An 18,593-nucleotide genomic window follows, 5' to 3' on the forward strand; every position below is an offset into this window, starting at 1 on the left:
AGATTTGAGATGATGAGGACGAGGAAGAGAGTATGGAAGGACAGTGACTTGGAGTTGAGTTTGAATCTCTAGATGGATAAGATAATCATAATCATAGTCATAATCATATCATCAAATATTCAAATGTGGTTTTATTAGCTTGGCTAATTAGGCATCAGCTGCTCTTTTGGGTTCACTCAACTCAACCCCAGTCTATTATGGCTAAACTTGACAAGACTTGACTAGGTTATGCTTATGTCTAAATTCGAGTAACATTATTAATTTTAACATAAAATGACATTTTACTCTATGATTAGTCCGTAATCCTTTATCAAGTAAAGGTTATTTAATAAAAATAATTTAAATTCAAAATTTTTAATAATTATTCATTTATGTAAAATAATAGACAAAATTATTAACAGAAACACTAAAATCTACAAATAATTAAAACTTTTAGCGTACAATTAGTACATAAAAAGGTTGGTAGAAGAGATTAAAATGGATAAATTTGATCATTTAATACTCAAAACGGTTATCTCTCACGTTATCTCTCACTATCCATGTGGAGATAACCATTTTAATTCTCTTCCCACTATCCTATCAATCTTTTCAAACGGTTATTTTTATTTTTTAAATTTAAATCAATTTAATTGGATTATAATTTAATTAAAATTTTTTTAAAATGAATATGTTTGATCAATTTTAGTTTAAATTATGATCAATTGGATTGATTTAAATTTAAAAAATAAAAATAACCGTTTGCCAATTGTTAGGAGAGATCGATGGAAATAGTGGGAATAGAATTAAAACGGTTATCTCTCATTATCTCATCAACTTTTTTGAGTATTAATTGATCAAACATATCCATTTTAATCTCTTCTATCAACCTTTTTATGTACTAATTACATGCTAAAAGTTTAGATTATTGATATTATTAATATTTTTTTATTATTTTCAATTTTTTTATAAAAATTACATGTATCTCGCTTACGGTAGATATTTATCTCATATATACAAAATTATCTCGTTTACAGTATAAACGAAATAAAAAAAAATATTTATTTTGATAAATATTTTTTAAATTATTTATTTCAGTAATTATTATAATTAATTTATTTATTAAAATAAAAAATCCCGTTGGAGACAGATTAGAAAATAGAACCACGTTGAAAAAGAAAATATGATTAGAAAATAGAAAGTGGCTCATCAATGTTTGAATGAAATTTGCTTTAATTACATGATTTATTAGATACTTTTAAACGTGATCGGCCACCTATTAGATAAAGAAAAAAAAATAAAAAAGAAAATTGTGCTACACCTATTAACCACCTATTGTCAATGTAGCAACATCGTCAAATACGCAACGTGGACACGAACCTGACGTAGGCTAATAGCATTCTTTTTTGTAATTATTTTAGACCACATAGTGAGCTTTTTTTTTCTTTTTCCGAAAAAATATTATTTCCTAAGGTAAATTTAAGATTTTTATGGACCATGTATCGATACACTGGAAATTTTTCATTAATAATAATAATAATAACGACAATAAAAGATCCACCAATAAATGATGAAATCAAAATCAGTTAATATTCTTCATTAAGATAGTTGCCAATTGTATGATTTCAGTCACACTCCATCCAATCTTTTCTGCTAAAAGGTGACAAATATATGTATGTAGGACCTACCACATATTTTTGCCATTTATCAATCAGACCTATGGATTACTTTAACGTAGTTTTCCTAAGATATATAGAAAAAATTGAATAAGCAACCAAGTTCATTTCAAACACAACACGGCAGTTCTATATAATAATCATTACCATGTGATTTACCGAACCCACAAACCTCCAAAGGTTTAAATGCCATTCTACATCATGCCTACTTTCACCATCTCTCATCAGAATACCTCAACTGTAAACAAAATGACTAAACAACAACTGAATGATTGATAATTACAGAAGATAGAGACTATCAAGTTCAGCGTTGTATACAATTTAGTAGGCTATATAACTATATATATCTTCATAATACACTTACAAGAGGATCATCCTCATTTTTATTATTTTGGAGAGCCAATATATGTTTCTGGAATGAAGCTGCAGCCTCTTCCCTTTTCTCTAATTGTCCAAGTTTGTCGTATACCATGGCCATCAAATAGAAAGCTTCAGCTGCCAGTTCATGAAACTGTGGACCACACATGACGAAATGTAAGTATATAATGATAATACTGCCAGTACAATGCTAATACACAAGATTACATAAGTTTGCTTACCTCCAAAAGTTGGAGTTCATCAGATGCCTGTCTTAATGAATCTATCACAATCTCGTAATTGTCAAAGACTGAAAGAATATAAATCAGCTTTGGTATTAAAATGGTTACAAAAATCAAATATATTTAAGCTTATATGTAGAGTTACGAGCAAAGGCAAACTTGCATAGCATAGTCTATAAAAGGGTTTACAATCACATACCACAGAAGTTTGTATCGGATAGATAGCACTTTGCTTCAACAATATAAGCCCGTGAGCGGAGCTCCAAACCACCATGACCAAGAATCATTGGGAAGGCTCCATGGACAAGGTTCAAAGCCCTTGTTGCATGGCTTGATCCAAGAGAGAGCCACAACTCAGCTAGAGTAAGAGTAGCAGAGGCTTTTAGAAGATCCAAATTAAATGACTGGCAGAATGAAAGGCTTGCTAATGCATATGGAAGGCCTAGAACTGCGTTTCCGGATTTCTGATAAGGAAAAAAAATTGAAGGCTTTAAAGTAGAGAACAGACAGCAATAGGAATGCTGGCACAATATACTGTCAATCATTTAGGTTGTTTCAATATCTCACATAAAAAGTATACACAATAAAAAAAATATCATAAGCTAGTATACATTGAAGAATATAAAAGATATGCATCAATAATCACGACCCATGACAAATATTTACCTTAAATGAAACCATGGTGCTGTTTAATGCCTATATACAAACACAGACATCGTCTATGGATCTACCCAAGCATTTCCTTACTCGACTTTTCTTTTCTCCCCGATTCTACTGGCTTAGAATATTTTGCTCCATACATTTTTTGTTTTCTAAAAACTTTGAGAATACACAAACCAAAAGTGTGTCAAATAATATGACCACATTACCTTGTGAATTTCAGCAAGTAAAAGAAGAACTGAAGCATTCTCAACTTGCAGATTGTACTTGTAGCACATGCAGAAGAGGGAGTGTGCCACAGCAGCGGCCTGGAAGAATAATATGCCAAATATAAAAGGTGAAACGCAAAGTTAGGAGGAGAACAGTTCCCTTTAAACAGTGAGTTCTCTTTTAACACTAACACTAGCAGCAATCAGTACCTTTTTCTCCTTCCTGGATAAGAAGCTAAGGTCTAATTCAGCCAAATTAAAATATTTTGCTTAATTATTATTAGGAAATAGGAGCTGTAAAATAGCTGGGAAAAAAACCTCTCGGAATTGATTGGCTGCAAGTAATGTTCGAGCATGCCGAAGGCTTGCTTCTGTCTTCAGGTTCATATCTACACCGGTTACTGGTGATGCCAAAACACCCAGTTCATCGCATAGTTTCTGGGCTAACTTCAAGTGTCCACTGCATGATGCTCATGCCCAATTAAGTTATTAACAATTCATAAATGACAGCTGCTAACAGAATTTAAGGTTCTGAATGCACACTTACCGATGTAAAGCATGATCATGAAGTAGCTGCAACTTGAGTAGTAAGATTTGTGATTTTGAGACAGAGAGAAACTTCTCCTCTGCGATTTTAAGGGCGGAAAAGGCCTCTAAAAAGACAGAAAAATGAGAAGATGGATCAGTACAACAACAACAGTAAGGAGGGGAAAACAAAAAGCTAACTTAAGGTCATAAGTTCAAGCCGAAAAATAATATGTTTATCAGGTTATGTTGCCTACACTACAACACCCCCTTGGGTGTAATCCCTTCTCTGACACACTTACTCTGGCTGATGATATAGAAACTATTAGGGGGGAAAATAGAATGAAGCATGGAAGCGTACAAATATAAAACAAAAGGTGGAAATATTTTCAAATTTAATGCAACCATTCCAACCTTTGTATCCTTTGAAGACTGCTAAATGTTGAATGAGCTTTACATATGCTAACGCTGTATCTGAGGAACTGGGAACCAATACGAAGTCAACACAAGGAGGAAAAAAATTATTGGTAGGTAAACAGTCATCATTTTACTTAATAAACAACGGGGATACATTCAGCTTAGAAGCTACCTTGATGCATCAGCAAAGCAAGTTGCATGTACCAGTGCATTTATGCGAGCCAGCGGAGTGCTGATGAGAAATAGAAAAAATAAAATATGAAATGCAAGCCAGTAGGCTTTCAAGTTATTACAAAAATATGGAAATGATTAACTTTAATGCTCATGAAACTAGAATTATACTTTCCTGAAAAAGCACACAATAATAAACCATGAACTTAGCTCACATATACCTAGAAGACAGATATGAACTTACCTTCCGTATAACTCCCATGCAGTTGCCCGAAGTAGATAAGATGAACCCAATACTTGCATAACAGATCCTGGAATTGAGGTTGGTTGTGCACAGAATTGGGAAACATTAGAACTGCTGCCAGATCCATTTTCTGGGCATAGTAGTAAAGAACCTGTTGGCTTTGGTAAATTCCTAAGCCAAGCTGTACTGAAAGCACCATCAATTGTCATTGCAGAACTCTCATTGCAAAAATCACTGATGAGATGAGAGCTCAATCTGAGCTCCTGTCAGTCATAGAACAAGAAAATGCATTATGTGAAGATCTAATTCCTTTTGTTCAGTAATTTTCATCCACTTATAATAATTACAAAGATTTCTACTACCTTGCAAACATTAACAGGGCACGTACTGAGCTTCATGGAAGCTTTTGGACCAAAAGATAGCAAGGGCCTCTGGACATGCTGCAAGAATATACTACCATGATGTAAATAAATGAGATCATATATAATTTCATGTTTCAGTAACCACTATCAAGATGTTAAGACTTCAGAACAATTTAACTTTGTGGATCTTGAAGAAATGTAAATAGGAAAAAGTACTGGATGCAGAAAGAGAATGTTTAATGTAGTAAGAAAATCTCATTACCGTTAAATCAAACTTGGCCATTGCCAGATGGTTGGAAGCCACCAACCGTTTTAATTTCAGACTTTCTGCTCTCTTCAAAGAACCTCTCAAGAGAACAAACAATTGTTGTTGAACAGAGAGTGAAATACCTATGCTCGTAAAAAGTGAGTATGATGATCCTATCAACCTAGCTGTACTTGAGATTCCGTTCTCAAAAAGCAAGTTTGAGATAGCTGCTAAAGTGTATGCAAGACAGGTATCATTGCTTTGCTGCATAGATTAAAATTGTCAATCAACACAGCATAACACATAAGATACATTTTGGGTTAAATTACAACATCTGCTAATAACATTTATTTTGACATGAACCTATAGTAGCATGTAGTCAATAAGGCAAATTTGGCTGTCAACTTAAATTTTGTGCCAATTGTTAAATGCTACTATTTGGCAACATTGTTGAATAAGCAAAACTAAAGTTTAGATCTCTCACCTGCTGAGAAACACGAACTGCTTCTGTCAAAACCTAAACATGGTCAAGCAAAATAAGTACTGCAGTACCACACAAGTAGTAGAATAATTATATTGGCTTAATAATGAGCTGAAGACTAGAAAGGTAGGAATAAAAAACAAGTGGTGAAATGTTCATAAAGCACACCTCTAAAGCCAACTTTGGATGCCCAAAGTGGAAATGCATCATCCCCAAACATAACAAAGCAACTTCATATCTTCCAAAGCTATTACTACCAGCTGGAGGGACAAAATCAAGTCCTTCGGTCCCTGCACTTTTGTCCACCAAGTAACTGATAAGTGAGGTTGTGAAAGGATATGCTCTACAATTTTATTTGGCTATTAATTCACTCAAGACTTGGTAACACAAGAGGACGGGTGGAGAGAAACTGAGGTTATAGAAAAGTCAAATGCAAGCAAGTTGAAGATACTCTTCAGTAATAAACAACAACTTGAAAGGGATTACAATCAGTTTAGATGATTGAAGTTGCACTAGAAATCCATTAAGGATGAGATGGCGCATAGCAATTTCTTAGGTAAAGTGTACATATTATAATTGAATAATTGTCATGAAAATTGCTACACAATTCCTGTACAAGGTAAAGTCAACCTTTTGAGGAAGTATTACACAAACAAATAATGGTTTGACGATAAGTTACAACAACCGAGAAAAGTGATACTTCGCAACATAGTGCAACAAGGCCTCGTTTGTACCCAACATACTGAACATAGAATGATCTAAAGCTCTCATCCAACATGGACACCAGGCACAGTGATTATGCCTTTTTACCTCTATCACTTGCTTTAAAATAACTAGTCACCAAATGAGGAATTAACAATTCATTGTCCAATTTCAATATCAGTAGAGAGACTAGAAAAGAACCAACAGTTCAACTACCTGTAATCGAAGTAGCAATGAAGATTCTCCAAAGCAGCAATATAATCATCATGAGAAAGACTATTCAAGTAGCTCAGAAAGTGAACCTAGATGGATGTAAAAATCAATATCAGCAAACTTAAAGAATAACCAAAAAAAAAAATGAAGCCCATAAATAATACAAAAAATAACCTCCTAAGCTTACTCGATGTAGTTCAGGTGCCAACTTCCGTAGTTGTCGTAGAACAATTTCAAACCCATTCAAAGAGACAGCACCTCCATTCCTACAACAAGAATAAAAAATGAAATTTACTATAGATGAAAGGCACTTCTACAATTCCATATTCAAATATATCAAGAGAAGTTCAAGGCCTACAAGATGCATACTTTTCAATTATATCCGCTTGCTCTTGTAAGTACCCTTGCACCTGCCAGTTTGTGCGCAGGAATACTGCACCACTAGGATCATCATCTCTTAGCATGTTACTTGAAGGATCTCCATAAGGACTAGCTACTCTAACTTTCTCACTCTGTTTAGATGCTGAATCAACCGGAACATCAATATCTGTGTTTGTAAATTTTGACCAAGCACAGTTAGATCACTATGTCAATAAACAGGTCCAAAAAAAGCATAAATTATAAAAAGTCCTTGTCTATAATATTCAGACGCCTTCGTGAACCAGGATGAGTTTATTTAATGTTCTGATTTTATGTTTTTATTTTCTATCTTTAATTAAAGGATAAACTATACAAAATAGCAAACAGAGAACAGCCAATCACAACCATACCATCAACTAAACTCAGAAGCGTATTTGGTACATGAAGATGGAATGGAATTCTTTCATTAGCCTCCTTTCTTGCTTCAATTTCTTCTGAAACCTTTTCATATACAAAATTCTCCAGGTCCATGTTCTCATATTCTGAATACGTCTCCAAATTACTACTAGAATCATCTAAACTAGGTGCTTCGTAAGGAGGACAATTTGAGAATTCTTCTTTACAGTATATCCCTATGTTTGTCAAGAGGTGGCACACACCCTGAACATTCAAATAAAGTTTCAAGGAGGATAAGATTTCATCTTAAAGAAAAACATTAAATATGCACTCATGAACTAAGCATATGTGTGATTGGGGGGGAATAGGGGTGAGTGAGTGAGAGAAAGCAAGAAGTTTATGTGGAAAAATATACTGAGAAGTATTAGTTTAAAGAAAAACAGTTATTGCTAAAGACTCAAAATTGCATGTTAAGTTCCCAATAGCAACTTTTTTCATGAAAAAAAGAAAATCAGGGGTGTCATGCTGATTTCACCACAAACTTCATTACATCACTGCATACTCATTCAAAGGTAAAGCACGTCTATGACGCCATGATGGTAGCGGCTAGTACTAGAAATAATGAATACAATGGAACATCAGAGAAAACAACTATCTAGCCATACTCTTCTTCCACCTTTTATTGTCATATGCCATACCTCAAATGATAACAAATTGAAAGCAAGCACACAGCGCCGAAGAAATATGCCCAGGTTACTGTTAAGGTCCAAAATAATTTGGTCATCTTCAATGGCACCCGAATCAGGACCCCCAAGTATTCCTGCACAATGTCATTTTTAGTATTAACAAATCTCGTTCAATCTAACAAATAACCGCCAACCAGCTGTGTAAATAAGATGAGGTCTACTAACATCAATACTGTTCAACCCACCTCGTATATCAATAAAAAAATTAAACAAATCATCAGGTGACGACAGAGACGACAGCCTAGTCATCAACTGATCAATAATCCAAGTCGACATCCAGTTTTGGCTCATCATTCTCAATTGATGGATGAGTTCATCCAATTTTGGTTCCAATATATCATCACACGACTGCATAGTCACCAACATTCTCAAACAATTAAAAAACCAATCACACAAATCAAACTTTTCCATAGACAAATATGACATAAAAATTCAAGTTATCCTTGATAAGAAATGAAGAAGCTAGGAATGGAAGTTAAATTCGAAAGGGAACCTTGGTGAGGGAGAGCAAGAACAATCCGAGGCGGTTGTGGTGGGCGACGGAGGAGAAAGGGAAAGGGAGGGAGATTTGAGCAGGGGGAGCGTAGATCTTGAGGAGAATGCAGACTGAAACCTTGTGGGGAGTGATGGCGAATGCACCTGGTTGTTTGAATATGCCACTCATTATGCTTGCTTTGTGTTTGTGAAAATGCTTAGCTCAAATTGAGTGTGTGGTGTGCAACAAAGCGAAGGTGAGTAAGATTGAAGCTCCGATGGCTGAGGGATGAAGAATGAGGATTTTGAATAGGGTTTGGTTCTGGCTTTTCTCTGTGCTTGGTTGCTGGTACTAGTTCCCACTCTCTCACCAGTTTTTTCAATTGCAAAATTCATAAGGGAAAAACCGCCAACACTGAAATTTACTCTCGGTCTCTCCCTTCCATTTCAATTCGAAGGATTTATAGAGAAGGTTCTGAGAACCGGACCCATCATCAAACCGCTTTAGTCACTGGTTCACTGGTCCAACCGGTCCAACCGTGGTTCAACTGAAGAAAACTGTTTTAGAATAAAATTTAAAATAAAATATAGATCAGCTCTTATCAACACAATAAAAAACAATCAATAAATCATCAACACAAAATTATAGAACATGTTTATTGCTATAATATAAAATTATAGAACATGTTTGTTTAATAGTTAATACATTGATAGCATTAAACATTTTCCAAGCATCCAATCAAATGTATTTTCAGATGATGGTGAAAATTCATAAATTGAGTCGTGTAAACCATCTTTAGAAAGATAGCACAGAGAAATTAAATCTTATAATATTAATTAATATCAAACAAAAAAATGCAGTACATATAATCACTGATAATCAGCACGACTTTGAAACATGCCATGCATTCACCTTTTTTCTTCATAGATATAAGTAACAATTACAAGGGATGGAAAACAAATAAACTGACCATGTCAGCAACATTGGCCCTAAAATTTGAAGCAAAGGCCTCTGGAATATATTGAGGAAGAATTACAATATACACAATTCCTACCATAAGCTTCTACAAGAGGAAAGTATTTGTATAAATTCAAAAACAGCCGCTCTCATCAACACAATCAAAAACACCAGCAGCACAACAAACAAAAATTCGAAAACAGCAGAGCCAGAAATTCAAAAACAGCACCATAGCAAAGCATTTCTTATCAATAATTTCAACAAAAACAAAACCCCTGTAATCTTATCCATGATTTCACTTTCAGAAATCACAACAGAGAATAAAAAGAAAAACGTATTGTTCTGAGCACTGCCACTAACCTTTGATAGGGGTTGAGCGCGACGGAGAGCAGGACGACGGCGAGCAGCATGAAGGCGGCGAGACAACGGCAAGATTGGTTAAACAGTTAACTAGTGTCAAGAAGTTCAAGATTGGCTACACAAAGTTACTTAGTTATTAGGTAGATATTTTTGGTTAGCTTACTAAGAAGTTCAAGATTGGTTAAACAAAGTTCTCTTTTTCAGTTTTTAAGCTCTGTCCATATTTTCTTCTTCTATCAATCACAGTCTAAACACAATTTCTTCTACATCAGCCTGAAATGTATTAAAAAATTATGATTTATGACACAAACAATATGTCTAATTACCTTAACTTAATCTTCCTTTTCCCATGGAATAAAGAATTCATGAAAATTAATCAGACTGTTATGAATCAACACAACAACAACAGCAACAGCAAAATATATATTTAAAAGAATTCATCAAGACAATCACAATCGAAGCACAATTAAATCACAAAATAGGAAAACACAACACAGCAAAACCAGAAGCACATCACTAATCATAATCAATAATCAAAAGACATTCAATAATCAATTATCACAAGACCTTCAATAATCAATAATCAGCAAAATAATCATTCAATAAAAAATAAAAAACACACAAAACAGCAACACAGCAAAACCAGAGCTCATTCAATAAAAAATCACAACACACAAAAACAGCAATACAGCAGAACCAGAGCTCATCAGTAATCAAATAATCATTCAATAAAAAATCACAACACACAAAAACAGCAATACAGCAGAACCAGAGCTCATCAGTAATCAAATAATCATTCAATAAAAAATTAAAACACAAAACATTCAAATAATCAGCAATCAAATAATCATTGAACAGGGCATAAATAAAAAAGCGCAGAAGAAGTGAGCAGTGAGCTAACCTTCGAAGTTTGGGGTTCTGAGCAGAGTGCGTTGCTGCGACGGACGACGCCGACCACACGACGGCGAGCAGATGAAGACGACAGATGGGCCGAGCTCGCGGAAGGAGCGAGCAGGGGTTGGAGACTTCGAGAACAGGACGAAGAGAGAAGGGATGCGGGCGACGGACGGCGGCAGTAGCTCGACGGACGGGCGGCTGCCGTGGCTCGAAGAGGGGCTAGGGCTGGAGAAGGGGAGTGATTCAAATTTCAGAGTTCTGCTTTGAATGAGAGGGAGTGAGAAGTGAAGTGAAGTGAAGTGAGAGTGAGAGTGAGAGGCATGGCTTCATTCAAAGCTTCACACATTCAGTAAGCAAAAGTGCAAAACAACGCCGTTTCCTTCAAACTGGCCGGTTCCAGTCACGGCCGGGTCATCGGTTTTTTTACCGGTTTTTCAATTGACGGTTTCCGGATTTCGTATGCCTAACCGGACCGTTATTATTATCGGTTGAATCGGTCCGACCATTCAATCCGGTTTTTAGAACATACTTTAGCTGAAAAAAATAATTTCTATGGACTATTATTGTATGAAAAATAAATTTCCGGTATGAATAGAGAGATAGTTAAATTATATAGAGAAATAAATATAATATTTTATGATTTTTTTTGAAAAATACAATTGTATGTACTAATTAATTTCAACTTAAACTATCGTGTAAAGGATAATTCGTACTTCATATTTTATATGAAATTCTATAATCTATTGATGAATATCAATGATTTTCATTCAAAAGATGAATGTGTTATTCACTTATTCTTATATTATACGTTGATTATAGTATTAATTTTAAAACGCAATTAATATAATTATTTACACTGTTCTAACCAATGATAATTATATATTTTTATCAAGTTTTGTATTCTGTAATCCTGACCAAGTTGATTAGCACTATTTTACATCTTTGATACGGCTCTTACCTCTAGAGATAATTATTTAAGTAAAATAATTTTGATAATTTAAAAACACATATTAACCATTAAAATTATTTGTGTATAATACATGTTTAAATTTAACCATACTTCAATTCTAATTAATAATTTATGCTCTTGTTATTGACAATTAGTTCGACTTTATACTCTTACAATTTATTCATATCATTTTTAAGTCGTCTTACATGAAACCAATCATACTAGTAAAAGTAAAAGGAAGTTTTTCACTAAAGAGAATAGCGGGAGGCATGAGACAAAACTTATTAACGTGGATTATGCCTACTTGATGACCAAAAATAATAAATTCTGATAATTCTCTAACATTCTTCTATAATAGTATGCAACAATGGGAAGAGACCATTCAATAAAATTAAAATCACTTTGATTTATCTTACTGTAGTGTAATCTGTAAATGAGCATGAGGGGCAAAGCATCTACCATGAATGAGTAGCCCCATTCATCTTTAGAGGTAGTGAGCAACATCAATCAACTTAATGCCTTAGAAAATTAAACACTAGTAAGAAAATCTATATGGACCTCATCGTTTAAACTTCTAGAGTCTATGCTCCATTAACCACAAACCTTGATGAGGAAAGCATTATCCAAACAAGCTCATCATGCATTGCTATCAAGAAACGAATAAAATCTAACAAAGATACATCGGATGTTGAATAGTCAAGTAGTCCTTTAATGATAAAGGAAGAAGGGAGCCATTATTGGTGAGAACTGAAAAGGATTGTTGACCACACCGCCGTGGGGTGAAGCTTCGTTTGCACAGAATTTGCCAATGCATTTGTTGTCAACTCCAACAAGCTCGGAATGAAGAGATAGTCGGCAGCCTACAAAATATTTGAAACTCTTAAGAGCATGTAGACAGTCTTTTAGAAAATATGCACATCATAATTAATGTCAAGAACAAGAACTGAGTATGTATATGACATAGCGTTAATAAATTCACCTCTTTCAAATTGGAAAGAGTATTTCTGTTACGCTCCAAGAAGAAAGTGGCCCATCTCTTAAGAAAAATGACTCACCAGAAGTCGATGACTTGTGAAAGAATGTCTCTATCAACGGGCACCTCGACTTCATGCAAATCAGGATTAGAATCAATGCGGTCTTGCAAAAACAGGGATTCAGCAGTAGCAACACTCTTGTCCATCTTCAACTCAGGTCCATCGCAGCTTCTTAAGCAAATCCCAAGAAGAAATCCACGGCAATAGCCACCACTAATATAGCGGTTGCACTTATCATGCTTCATGAGCGAAGCCATAGAATTCTGCAACCAAACATAAGTTTTATGCTTCTAGCTCCAGTCACTCCATGAAGAATGAAAGAATGTCTCCTTGAAGAGGGAGGCATTCTTTTTATTCAATAAAATCACTATGGAAAAAAAAGGTCTTTTGCTTTAACTATCTATTTCATTTTCTGTATTATATTTGCTTTATATTTGAACAAAATACTAACTAATTCCCTTTTTTTTTCTAATACTAAACTGATTGACCTCCTATGCTCTAGCAGTCACCTTTGCTAATACGATCACAATACTCCTCACAATTATTGATGTCACTTTGAATGATTATGAAAGGGAAAGCACCTACCATTCACATCTTTAAAGGGAGTAGACACCAGACACCTATCAAATTCAAACCAGGTGAGCAACAACATTTTATTTTTGAAAGAAAGCATTATAGTCAGAAAAGAAATAACCAATACAAAAATCAACTAAGTTCAATCAAAATAATATACTTATATACATAATCGTTTACAGAGTAAGGCTACATTTACAACAACAAAATCTTATCCCACTAGATGGGATCGATAGTGCAATATCCAAATGGATGGATTCATCATCAATTGCTACTACAAACCTTCAAATAGAGAACAAACTGAAGTTTACCAAGAAAGTAAACATAAAAATGGGGAACGATCAAATCAAGTAGTCCTTTGATTAACAACAGCATACCAATTTCCTACTTGATGGCCAACCCTACTCTGTGAATTTAACAAAAAGGGATGAGAGCATTCGTGAAAATGATAGTTTCCCAGACAACACCGATGCCTTATCAAGGGGCCTCGTCACCAGATCTGTCACCTCCTCAGTTGTAAGCAGCAACAGGCTCGGGATTTCAAGAAAGTCAGCAGCCTAAACAACAACAGTGACAGCTTTGAGTTAATTTGCAAATTAACATGGAGGAGATCAAAAGATTAGAAAACTTTTGGAGCATGTACACTAACTAGTAAAGGAAATTTGCTCCTCTCAAAGACAAGTATTAAGCAGATGCTCAATCTAACAATGAGAACCACATATATCATGATACACACGTCATAATGGATAAAATTCAGAAACTTTCCTAAACCGAGCCCAAAATCTAGGGTGATTCAGATTAACTAAGTAAGTGACATATCATAAAACAAGCACTAGAGTCATGGGTCATCCAAAAGCATACCAAATAAAATTCGTGCTATGTTGCATATAATATGAAGAACAAGAAACAGATGGTACATGACAAGATCAAAGAAACCAACCTCGTACAATTCGGAGAGAATGTCTATGTTATTCTTCAGGAAATCTGTGACCCAGCACCGGAAATGATCCACAACCACAAGGCCCTCCTTGATCCGGCGGGAACCATATATCTTATGGAAATCCCATACCTTACAACAGAAGTCAATGACCGATGAGAGTACAGGGCTACCAATGCTCACAGGGATCTCAGTCCACCAATCACTGCACCTAACACAGCGTCTTAAAAACACAGATTCATCAACGGCAACACTCTTATCGATCTTCAAGACCTTTCCGTCTTGGCTTCTTAGGGAGACCTGGGCAAACTGCAGACGTTCGTCGCCCCAATAAAGAGAAAGGCAGACTTGACTGAAGTCAGGGGACTTCATGAGAGTCTTGAATTCATTGTGATGGTCCCTACCCAAATCCCCAATCTGAGTGAACCATATTCCGAAGTTTTCACAGGCAACCTTATCCAAGCCTCTAAATAACTTGATGTTATTCAATTCCTCCAGAATGGCTCTACCGCGTTTGTTGTTGCCGGCCATACCACAGAAATAGTGGAACATTTCGCTGGACAAATTGTCATTGAGGTGGCCACCATCCTTGCGCTTTTGCACCTTACTTATTGATTCAAGCAAGCTTGGGATCTGAAGATCTTGCGCAGCCTAGAGGATCCAAAGTAATAATGAAAAAGGGAAATCAAATGTATTAAGATTTAAGGGGAAACGATTTCTCATTGAAGGAATAAGCTAACAGCTGCAGCCTACACTACATGCTTCCACAGAGTCTAATTCAAAATCAAATTCTAACCGGCTAACTAACTAACGGCATCTAACAGAATGCGAAAGCTGACCTGATGCAAATCGGGGAGAACGTGGCTGTTCCGGTTGAAAAAGGCGGTGGACCAGCCCTCGTAGTGGGCGGAAGCTTTGTCGTGGGTCTACTGGAAATGGTGTTTCTTCTCCAAGAAGAGGATGACCTGAGAGAGGACATAGCTGGAGACATTAGGCACAGGGATGAGTCCATCGCCGTCAACCACCAAACTTTCTTCAATAGCATCAGCGTGGCCCTTCAAAACCCCAGATTCAGCAACAAGTCTGTTATCGAACGGAACAAGTTTTAGAGGCTTGCACGAGCTTTTTCTACCACTTTCGTACCAACGGTGGAGAGAGTAGCAGAGATTCAGGAATCCGTCATCATTCGCAAGAGTGTAAAAATGAGCTTTCGCAAGCACATAATCATTGTAGAACCTGGTTTACGGGGTAGACGAGAGAAAATGAACCAATCGCTAAAGGCTTGACAAACACTGACGCTGTAGAATCTCGATTGCTTCAGTTGCAAAAATCCGCTTATTAGTTCTTCCCGCAATACAGTTCCGTCGTTGCATGCATCACAGAAAAAGTCGAACAACACGGGATACATCAATCCAGGACACAAGAAAGAGAAATCAAAATGTTGTTTCTTAGGCACAGGGATCACTCCATCGCCGTCAACCACCAAACCTTCTTCCATAGCATCAGCGTGGCCCTTCAAAACCCGGCTTTGTTTACCACTTTTGTACCAACTGTAGAGAGTCCAGCAGAGATCCTTGAATTCATCGTCCTTCGCAAGAGTGTAAAAATGATCTTTCGCAAGCTTATAATCATCGTAGAGCAGACGATACTCGTCCACGTCAAGAGAGAACGCAAAAAAACCTGGTTTACTGGGTAGACGATAGAAAATGAACCAATCGCTAAAGGCTTCACAAGCATTCACGCTGTAGAATCCCGATTGCCTGAGTAGCAAAATTTCGCTAATTAGTTCTTCCCGTAATACAGTTCCGCTGTTGCTTACGTCACAGAAAAAGTCGAAGCACAAGGACAACCGCCCGGAAGACAAAGGAGAACGCTCCATGAATAAGATAAAGTGGAGAAGGAAGAGGAAAAGCCGGAACTGAACCCCTCACTGCCTCTTCAAATTTGGTTTCTGACTGCCTGGTTTACGGGCTTTCTTATTCTACATGGAAAAGGGGCCAGTCCCCACGGTCTGCTGTACTCGAATGTCAAATTCGAACTGCTATTTTTATATTTTTCCTTTTATAAATGATCCCACTTTAGTGACTTCTGTTAGCACCAAGATTGTTTCTAGTTTGTTTTGGAAAATGTTGAATATAAATAGTGATAAATTATGAAATTACCTTATAAACTTATTAAATATATTGCAAAACATTAATATCTTAGCTCAATATCCATCTAAGTAGTCACCAAAAAAAAAAAATATCCATCTAAGTGGAATGAGGGGATGATGTGTATTTATTTCATGACCTATATCTCTCCTAATAGATTATATAAATGGTGTTATTTTTAAAGAAATAGTATGTTAAAAGTTAAACTTTAAACATTTTAGTCTTAAAAAATTTTATTCAAAACCGCAGTTTATATAAAAAAAAAAAAAATAGGACACCGCTATAATTTGATTCAATTTAGAAGATAGTCTAAAATGTCACTTTCCAACTTAGATTATTCGAAATCTGAAATTCAGTGGCAAATATGATCTAAAGAATTTCCTAGACATTTATTATCTGCTGGAATAAGCGTGTTCTTGCATCATAGTTGAAGAGCTGTCATTCTCTTCCCTTTATAAATTCTCTCCATATATAAAGCTAACTTCAAAAGATTTCTTGCTAACGCAAGAATAAACTTTGTAGAAAATCTTTGGTATTAGGAAGAATTATATATGGCCATTAAACGATCAAGAAAACGAACCCAAGAAGAAATCCACGGCAATAGCCACCACTAATATAGCGGTCGCACTTATCATGCTTCATTATATATGGCCATTAAACGATCAAGAAAATGAACCCAAGAAGAATTATATATGGCCATTAAATATTTTTGGTGATATATGATTGGTTATTCGTTATCTTTTAGTAACAGTGTATGAAAAATAAATCTAAGAATAATAATTTTCATTGTATGACAACCAAAATTTTTAGCTTCCTACTATTTTTTCATTGATTAAATTAACAAGTAACTGAATTTTTCGCTAAATATATAGTAAAAATTATGCATAATCAATTATACAGATGAGTTATTAAGGACATGACCATTACCAACATCTTGAAAGAAGAGAAAGCTAAATCGTATATCCAAGAAATAAATTGATCAACTCCATCACTAAAGCAAAAGGTACACGTGAAATTCAACTACAATTTAGATTCTAGGGAAGAATATAATATTTGGATTTTACCTAGATAATAATAACTAGTGAATAACGTAGGGAAATTAATCTTGGTTCTAGAGCAGTAATATGCTTTGGTGAATGGTCTAATCACAAGGGATGAGAACATTTACACTCAGGACTCAGGAGTAGTTATATTTATTTTCAAGTTCAAAAGCAATTTAAACTAAGGCTATACATAGTTATGGTTAGTCCAAAAACTAAGTCTATTTTTTGTTAAACAAAAATTTAATTTAAATTAATTAACTAAATTAGTTTGACATGATAAAATCGATAATAAATCGGGTTTTATACTAAAAAAATCAGTTTTTATATCAAAAACTGGTTTTTATATTTTTTTAATAGTAAGATGTCATAAAATCTAATCACTAAATGTTGCATAAATATTTTTATAATAATACTAATAATAATCATTGAAACATGTCATGGCCCAAAATATTTTTATAATAACCAAATAGTGTTTGAAAGTTTAAATACCTATCAAAAACTGTAGACATTAATTTTTTTTAAGTGTTTTTTTTTTCCCACACTGAACGAAACAGGAAGTTTCCTATGCTATGTATGCGGTGTGAAATCAGGTACAAACTCTCTCGCTATTGATTCGCTGGTTTACCAGGTTTAATTTTCTTACAAGGTAAGTCAAATTCCACATGTTATTTTTATAGTCAAGGTGCAACACACTTTCCTTAACAAGGTGTATAAACACTCTTTTAATTATCTTTAAATTAATAGTTGGATACATGTGTCGAATGAATGCCAAATAAATATCCTTTTCGTACTATGTTTTGATATGCAAATATAGTAACTCAACAAAATGTGCATGATTCATAGATTAACTCTATGGCCCTTAATTGTTTAGTTATTATTAGTATTCATTATGTTGACTATTATACTATAGGTTAATAGTTAAATTCGTATTTGAAAGATCATTCATTTTTTAGATTAGTTCTCAAATGATTTTTTTAGTCATATTAATTTTTGAAAGATAAAACGTAAGTCAAATTAGTCCTTCCATTAGTTAGATAATGATGTGTCACATTAAGTGCCACGTGTCACTAGATAATTAGTTGACATGACAGGTCAATGACACTTACCATGCCAAGTATTACTTGACATGTAAAAAAATTATTTATAATTAAAATAATTCTTAAAAATTCAAACGTAAGTCATTTTCATCCCTAAAATTTTAAAAATTAACCAAATTAGTTATTATATAATTTTT

At 34.8% G+C, this 18,593-nt stretch overlaps 2 protein-coding genes across 10 annotated transcripts in view; both read right to left on the bottom strand.

Annotated features, from left to right (window-relative positions):
- Positions 1,739-11,008, bottom strand: LOC107608774 (anaphase-promoting complex subunit 5). Of its 7 annotated transcripts, none has more exons than XM_021107050.1 (22): positions 10,678-11,008; positions 9,777-9,866; positions 8,478-9,006; positions 8,170-8,332; positions 7,937-8,058; positions 7,253-7,502; positions 6,852-7,029; positions 6,670-6,748; positions 6,486-6,571; positions 5,736-5,862; positions 5,571-5,603; positions 5,102-5,350; positions 4,840-4,917; positions 4,478-4,740; positions 4,235-4,294; positions 4,060-4,127; positions 3,668-3,773; positions 3,439-3,580; positions 3,121-3,219; positions 2,451-2,715; positions 2,252-2,319; positions 1,739-2,163 (listed from the first exon to the last, which is right to left on the bottom strand). In XM_021107050.1, the coding sequence occupies exons 3-22, from the start codon at positions 8,646-8,648 to the stop codon at positions 2,002-2,004; spliced, it is 2,769 nt and encodes a 922-aa protein (XP_020962709.1). In that variant the 5' UTR covers positions 8,649-9,006; positions 9,777-9,866; positions 10,678-11,008; the 3' UTR covers positions 1,739-2,001. The 7 variants fall into 7 exon arrangements, with proteins under 7 accessions (XP_020962709.1, XP_020962706.1, XP_020962705.1 ...); XM_021107047.1 differs by having other exon boundaries at positions 8,478-9,016; XM_021107046.1 differs by having other exon boundaries at positions 8,478-9,016; positions 9,777-9,891.
- The window catches only part of LOC107609547, a 65,325-nt gene continuing 58,742 nt past the window's right edge, over positions 12,011-18,593 (bottom strand). Inside the window, exons 3-5 of one of the 3 annotated variants that reach the window (XR_002351022.1) lie at positions 13,242-13,786; positions 12,602-12,919; positions 12,011-12,482 (exon numbers count right to left, since the gene is read on the bottom strand). The gene's annotated coding sequence lies outside the window, so the exon portion shown is untranslated. Of the gene's footprint in view, positions 12,483-12,601; positions 13,787-18,593 lie in introns of all 3 variants that reach the window. The other 2 variants (XR_002351021.1, XR_002351020.1) reach the window with 2 other exon arrangements.

Source organism: Arachis ipaensis, chromosome B07, assembly GCF_000816755.2.
Source record: "Arachis ipaensis cultivar K30076 chromosome B07, Araip1.1, whole genome shotgun sequence".
Classification (NCBI taxonomy): Eukaryota; Viridiplantae; Streptophyta; class Magnoliopsida; order Fabales; family Fabaceae; genus Arachis; species Arachis ipaensis.